This window comes from Rhea pennata, chromosome 10 (assembly GCF_028389875.1).
Source record: "Rhea pennata isolate bPtePen1 chromosome 10, bPtePen1.pri, whole genome shotgun sequence".
NCBI lineage: Eukaryota > Metazoa > Chordata > Aves > Rheiformes > Rheidae > Rhea > Rhea pennata.
Genome location: NC_084672.1, coordinates 3,098,331 through 3,105,887, shown reverse-complemented (window position 1 = coordinate 3,105,887; position 7,557 = coordinate 3,098,331). Strand labels below are relative to the sequence as shown.

Below are 7,557 nucleotides of genomic sequence, written 5' to 3'. Positions count from 1 at the left end.
AAATCTCTTTTGTCTTAAAAAAGTATTGCCATTTTGATGCCTATTTTCTAAACTAATGCTAATATACAAGAATGTACTTGCTTTGCTTTTTTCGTTTCTCTTCCTGCTAAACTCTATGCACATCATTTCATTTGGTTTGAAAATCCACCTTTGAAAAACAGCTGAGCACATCTCTGCTCTCCAGAATCTCATCCCAAAATGTGCAGCAACACACGCACAGACATCGGTCAGGCTGGCAGCGGAGGCGGCTGGTGCTAGATGTCAAGGTAGGTCTCTAACGAGAGTATTTTGCCGTGAGCTGCCTTTCTCTTGGTATTTCTGAGGTAAGTCTTTCTATACGTATATGTGAAATATAACCCTACTGGTCCCGCAAAATAACTGTCTGGTTACATCTCAAATACGGCTTTCCTGGAAAACAAACTTGCCCTTGCTGATGAGTCACTGCCCCCATGCATGCATGCAGCATTCACGTACGTATTTCCGCGTTATCCTGCAACATGAAAATCTGCTTCTCTGAGCCCTCGGGGGGGGGGGGGAGATTTTGGGGTGAGCTCAGCTGCCTCACTGCAGAGAGCCGGCGTCCGCGCAGCGGGGCCAGAGCCGCCCGGCGCCGGCGGTGCAGCGTGCCCGGGCTACCGCGGGGGCTGCGAGCGGCTCGGCGCCGCCGCCCCGGGACCCCTTGGCCCCGCAGCCGGCTGCGAGGAGCCACCTGGGCTTCTCCTAGCGGCCCCGTAGCCCGGCGCAGTAGCCTGGGGTATCATGCTTTAAACAAACTGATCGTTGTTGGCTGCTTTCTCTTAGAGCTCCCTCAGAATGGCGAATGTGCAACAACCTTTTCTTTCGTGTGTGTGTATATATATATTTAAGAAGCAATCAACTTGCTACTCCCATGTTTGCCTACTAAAATTACATATTTAGAGTCAATACTACTTCATGCTCAAAATCTACAAGGAACTCCTTAACAGCAAGTATTCTACTTTCTAGGTCAATAAAGGTTACAAAAAATATTCACGGTGGCTCAGTCCAAAGCTTTACCATCGGCCAACCTCTTGATAAATATTTCACAAACAGCTTGTGAAAAATCAAACCCAGTTTCAACCTAATTTAATGACATTTCAGGTAGCATCATCAATGCATAAAGCTGCACTACATGGTAATGCAGACAGAATTAAAGGGTGTATCGTAACTGGTATGTGCTGTTAGCTGAGTCAGGATGAGCAGGTCTGTAACGCTGGTGCGGAAAAGCCCAGGTGTCGTAGCGTTACGGAAGGAAAATAAACCAGGGTTAGTCTGTGTGCACCTGCGTCGTTCCACGGGTAAACGCAGCTGGGTCAGTTTACACCACCTGACAGATCCGGTGCATTTATCTGACAAAGTAGATGCTGAATAAGGAAAATTAAAGATATCACCAATTACCATTTTATAGATGGTTAAAAAAAAAAATTGTGGTAAGCTGGGCATAAGACTCGTTGGTTAAACTCGACCATTGTCAAACTCTAAAGCTCTCTGGATGCTTGTGAAGATGTTACATAGTAAGACTGCACCGAATGGGCATGTGTAATATTCCTCTGCTCAAATGCCCTGGTACTTAATATAAACATGAACATATCAGAACTAATTACCAAGCACGGTCTGGCACAGGATGCACATGGCGATGGCAGCAGGGCAGGTTTCCACACAACGCAGCTGAATGAAATTGCAAACTTCCCTGCTTTCTTTGAGAAAAACATCCATTTCCATGACAAAGATGTAAAATATATTCCAGCATAATCCTAGTCATCTTGTTCCTAACAGCAGAAAGTTTCTCGATGCAGTGGGTGGGATTGTCCATCTGTACTCTAAGCGCTTCTACTTAGAAAGATTTTGTGTTTTATTTTACAGCAAAGCCCGGGTAAGGACGCACTGCGGATAGTTTCTGACTGGAGCCTGTAAGCCCCTTGCTCAGGTGACGGGCTCCAGCCCCGCGTGCGGGAGGTTCCCCTTGGTTCCGGTGACCCATAGAAAAACGTCTTTTGAAATAACATCATGCAGCAGCTGTTGGCCCAAGCTGACGTCCCGCAGCGGCAGGTCCTCGCGTGAGACGGCTGCGCGGCGCCACCGTCCCGCAGCGTGCAAAGGGATCCTCTTCTCGGCTTCCGTGCAGTTCGTATGGGCGGCGCAGCGCGCCGGGGAAGTTTATCCCTTTACGACTGCTTGTCCCAAGAGGGCCCGTGCGTCGGGCTGTGCCGGACGGGGAGGAGGTCGTAGTGACTAGGAATGTGGCTGTTCCTAGGCAGGTCGTATGGATTTTGGAGGTAACTGGCACTCCGGCCGCGGGCGTCTTGGAGCACGCTGACGGTGGGCTCTGCGGAGGCAAGGAGAAGCAGGTTAGAGGCGCTATCAGGGGCCCCCGGACTGCAGCTCCTCTGCTCGTGCGCTTTGGCGCAACGGCAGAACGCCGCCTTTCCAAACGGCGAGGGACGTCTTCGACAGACCAGCGCTTTCGTGCTTCAAAACCCCGCAGCAGCTTCGGCCAGGGGCCGTGAGCGGGGCGCTGCGGCCCCCTCGGCCTGGGAGAGCTGCGGTACCGCGCGCAGGCTCGGCGCCGGAGCGGGGACGAGCTCTTCTGCGCCGCTTCGCGCTCGCGGCCGGGCCTCTGCCACGGCACGTGGCTCCCGAAGCTGCGCGCGGATGTTACCCCGGCCAGCGCCTCGCTCGCCCGGGCCGAGTCTGCGCTGCTCAGGGAAAAAGCAGCAGCTGAACCCATGCGCGAGTTAGAAAATGAGCATGGCGGCGCCGTACGCCAGGGTGTGAACGAAGGGCTCGGTGCTGAGCGCCTTCCCGCGTCGTCCCAGGCCACTTACCGACTTCATAGATGTTTTTGTTGGCCGTCGCCGAAGTCGGCATTTCGGAGTACGGGGACTCCCTGCGGACAGGCGACTTCATCTCCACGTAGCTGCTCTCGGAGTGTTTGCACGTTAAAATGGGTGGATCTTTGATGGTGGCGTAGGGGTTTTCGCTGCTGTTCAGAGAACAAGTGCTGGAGCTGCACACCGACTCCTTCATGTAATCTGCAAGACACAAACGGGGCGGGGGGCGTTTAGCTTTCGTTACGGCTGAACCTCGACGAGGGCAGACAGGGTGGGGGCAAAGGAAGGTCCTTGAAGCATCCAGCACAGACACCCAACGCCTGTGCTCAGGGCCTGTCCAAGCCATTGCATCCACAGTTCACTTAGCAGGAAAAAAGCCCCGCTCAGTGCTGAAGATTTTCCTGTAAGAGGTTCTGGTTGTCATTTACTCTGGTATTTAATTTTTGATGGCAGCCTTTTCCCTCCCGCTCCCTGGCTGCTAAGGAGCTACATTTCGTGCCCGCTGTGCTCTCCGCGTGCCCGCGCAGAGCCCCGGACCCGAGCGGCTCTGCGGGCAGCGGCTGCCGGGGGCTCGCGGGGTGCTGGGCCGCCTGCAGGGTCCGTGTCCCAGGGGCTCGCACCGACGCCGAACGCCGCGCGTTTGAGAGTAAAGCGGTTCCAGCGGGCGCCGAGCTGCGGCGCGCAGTGCCTGAGCCCGGCGAGCTCCGGTTCCTGGGGCTGCCCAGCGCTCGGCGGAAGCGATCTCTGCATGTCCCCTTCTGCCCTTCAGAACCGCCCCGGTTTCTCCATCTCTACCTCACTTTTGCTGTTTTTTTTTTTTTTTCCCTCCAGCGTCCGTCCCCTCGGCTGGACAGACGCAGGGGATCGTAGCGGTGGAGGCGCTACGTGGGGAGACCGAGGTTGGCGTGACAGCGGTGACCGCCGGTCTCCCCTGTCGGTGGTCCTGGCTGGGGGGCGCCAGCCTGCTGCAAGGTACTGTGCCAGCCTCGCTTTAAAAAATAAATTAAAAGGAAAAAAAATAATAGAGAATAAATATGTCTTAACATTGACGTTTAAGAACGTGCCATTGCTGCTGTGTGCATCCTGCTGGGCAGTGCCATTAATTTAGAATTAGAGCGATGCAATGAAAGATGAGGCATTTTCTTGTGCTGGGTTACAGTACAAAGGCAGATCCTGGTATATATGAAATACTCCTGGTGAGATAGCGGGGCTTGCAAAATAGCTGCAATCCCAGTTGCCCCCGCTGTCTGGTATGGGAGACAAAAAGAGAAATTCAGGTTAAGAAACAGACAGACAACAAGACATCGCTTCTCCTTCAGAGAGACTCGTCTGTGTGGCCAGCGGCCGCACGGCTGGCCGTGCCCGGCGGCCTGCAGCAGGAGACGGTTCCCGTGCCCCGGCCTCCGCGAGACGAGCACGTCCTCAGCCCCCGCGGCGGGCGGCCGCGGTGAAAGCAGCCTGCTGCCGCAGGCGGGCGACAGCTCGGCAGCGTCTGCCGCGTGGGACCCCGGCGCCGGAGCACCGCAGAGGACGTGAGGCCTGGGAGAGTCCCTGGCACCAGTACAGGGATTATTTAGTAATAAAATTAAGAAACTCCTAGTCTGACTTCAGGCTGGGTGAGGTTTAACAACGCCTTGGCTTCAAAATGAAACAATTCCCTTTTGTTCCAGTGCAGGAAACAGGAACCCAAGTAGCAAAAATGTTCCCTGGCCCCCTGCAGCAGGGCTTGGCCCTCCGGCTTTAACAGCCTGAGCCCGGTCAGGCAAATCAGCGAAAATCTGTCCTCTCCTTCCAGTGAGCAATGGAGCAACCCTGAAAAACCCAAAACTTTGTACATGAGCGATTAGGATGTTGTTAGCTTTCGCTATGCACATGACTTACGTTACGGTGCCATGCAGTGAGCATCTGCTAGACGGCAAAGACAAATCTTAAAATAAAAAGAAAACTTTTAGGCTGAAAATACCTGCGCTATTCGCCCTGGTCCCCATTCTTCAGTCTTTGCTGCCGGGAAGGCTGCGTGGGGCTGAGCCGCGGCGGCAAGGAGCCGCGCGCTCCCTGCATTCCCCGTGCTTGCGCCGGCGGGCAGGATTTACGCACCCGGGCGGCCGCGAATCCGGCCGGGGCTTTCCGAAGCAGCAAGGCCGAAAGGCCCCAGCAAGCTCCAAGGGCGGTGCGAGGCTGCCGGCTCCCTGCAGGCACCGCGGCGCGAAGGCACCGCATCAACACTGCGTTTGGTTTAAACTCATAAAACAGATTAAGGCCAGCTCAGCTCCCTGCGCCGGGGCCGGGGCCGCGGCGGATAGCGAGACGGGCGGCCTCCGACTGCGGTGGCCGAGGCGGGCAGCAGCGCGAGCGCGGTGGGGCTTGGGCTCGCCGCACTCCTTATCCCAGCAGATAGTGAGAAAAAAAGCCCAGCATCCCTAAGAGCCAGTTCCTGCTGGCGTAAACGGGAGTTAGGCGTCTAGCTGGAGCTCAGGCCCGGAGCGCCGAAGGCAGCACGATTTGTGGAGCACGGCGCAGGGCTGGTAACGCGCTGTCCGCCAGGGAGCCGTTAGCCCATGAGACACGTCATGTGCAGGAGCTCAGTGAATTTAACGCTAAGGGACGTGGAAGCATCTGAGTTGCTTTGTCATTAAGGTAATTTGGGGACAATTAAAAAGCCTGGCATCAATTGTCAAATCGCATTTTGTGAATTAATTTAACTCGGAGCATCCTCACTGCTTAACGTGCAGCCCAGGCATGCCGGGGCCGCGCGCGCTCCGGCCCGGCCGACGCTGCCTGTCGCTCCCCGCGTGTGAGCGGCGGGGCAGGGCCGCCCACGGGAGCGCGGCGCTCGGGCTGCGCCGGGGGCTGCGCCGGCCCTGCGGTAATCCCGCGAGCGGCTGGCCGTGCCGCGGGACCGCCAGGCTCCTGCTCCAGTTCCGGCCTCCCCGGCTCTGTGCTGCCTGGTGCCCGTCGCCATACCTTTAAAGTAGTTTTTATTTTTGTTACTAGGGACTATAAATGTGCTTGTCCCTCCGCTGCCCTGGTTTACGCTCTCTTTTGCCTCGAATGGCCTCTGGCAGCGTACCGCCGCGGCTCGGTACGTGCTGCCCCGCGTGAGGAGGCGCGCAGAAGGCCGTACGCCGGTAAGGGTGCGCGCCCGCCGGGCAGCGGCCGTTCCGGACGGCCTTCGGGGCCGCCTGCCTTTCAGGGACTCATGAACCCGGCTAAGCTTCGCTGCTGCTAGGCCAGTGATGTAGGGACAGCTTGTTTCTGCTCTTCAGTCCAGCGTGGTACAGCTGTGGGGAGCGTTCCTGCACGGCGAACGCGTGAGCCGAGCCGCACACTCCTGAGCTACGTGCACGAGGGCTCCCAGCCGCTGGGGTTTTAGTGGGTATCATGCAAACGTTAGTTTTCTTTTTTCCCTTACAATATTAGCGTCCGAGGTCAGGTGATTCCATCAGTGCATCAGCATTCCTTAAAAATAAATGAGTAAGGATTCAGCTGCAAAGAAAAGCTTGGAAGTGGTATCTCTGAACCACCACGAGGAATTGCTGCGCTAGCTCCTACGACCTTGTGAACGTCCGGCCACTGCCACGGTGCGCCACGGGCTCAGCGCTGGCAGCGGGCCCTCCGCCGCCCGGCTGCTCCTGCCGCTGCTTCCCCAGCGTTCGGAGCCACGTCCGGCACCAAGGCCGAGCGGAGCTCGCCCGGGGTGACTCCGGCGACGCAGCGTGCCTAAGCGCCCCGCGCGCTGCCAGCAGAGCCGCTGCGTTTCGGCAGCAGGGTGGCCAAGGGGCCGCCGCTCTCCCGGCTGCCCTGCTCGCCGCGCCGGCCTTGCCCGGCTGCCGATTTCCCACACCGGTGGCTCCCATGGGTGCTTTCGAGCCATTGCCACTGTGGACTGCAGCAGGGACTGTGTGAGCGGGTAAGACAGAAATCCGTCTGGGAAATGTGGAGACGCCGCTCGAGCTCGATCCCGGTCTGACGTCAGTGCAACCCAAAAGCAAGGCATGGGAAAAGGCACCCGGGGATGGGAAAAGGCAGGTGGGACCAGACGCTAGCTGCAAGGTGCAGAACTGGAGACTAAAAGCAAAGCAGGTGCCTGGCCCGGCTTTTCGCCGACTCTTTGGGCTGGGGAGCTGCTTTCAGCTGAGCAGCCCAGCTCGGAGGCTGCTTTCTCGCCGGCTTTCCACTGCGCTCAGCTCGTCGGGGCCCATGCAAGGCCCGGCAGGTGAGGAGGGTGGAAACCGCGTGCCCGGCAGCTTCCCAAGGGCAGGGGCAGGAGGCTGCGCTGGCATTTTGAGGGCTGCTGCCTAAAGTCGGTGTTCATGGTCTAGCTGTGCAGCTTGGTCATTTCCTAGAGGCTGCTGGAGAGAAGCCAAAGTAGCTGAGCTAACGCCGGCTCCCCGGGCTTGCCTGAACCCAGGCGACTTCAGACTAGACCGTCAGAAACATTTAGATATTCAAAGGTGCACATGGAAGTCCCAGCTGGGACCTTGCTGTGCATTTAACCACCTAAAAACCCCGGGAAGTTTGGTATGTCCTTGCAGTCCTGGTCCCTGCTCCCCAGGTCAATGCCTTGCCCTCGCCAAAGCTCGCTATTGCTCTTCGTGGTGACCAAGGACACTACCAAAACAAAACAAAAACAAAGCAAAAACAACAACAACAACCACAAAAAAAACCCAAACAAACAAAACCCTAACTTCTCTGGCATGGGTTCTAG

General features: G+C 56.9%; 1 protein-coding gene across 2 annotated transcripts in view; it reads right to left on the bottom strand.

Annotated features, from left to right (window-relative positions):
- Nucleotides 1-2,133: 2,133 nt before the first annotated feature.
- MEGF11 (multiple EGF like domains 11) overlaps nucleotides 2,134-7,557 on the bottom strand; it is a 196,848-nt gene continuing 191,424 nt past the window's right edge. For both annotated transcript variants that reach the window (XM_062583487.1, XM_062583488.1), the window contains 2 exons: nucleotides 2,844-3,050; nucleotides 2,134-2,344 (listed from right to left, as the gene is read on the bottom strand). In XM_062583487.1, coding sequence (XP_062439471.1) covers nucleotides 2,184-2,344; nucleotides 2,844-3,050 — 368 coding nt within the window. In that variant the 3' untranslated portion in view covers nucleotides 2,134-2,183. The remainder of the gene's footprint in view (nucleotides 2,345-2,843; nucleotides 3,051-7,557) is intronic.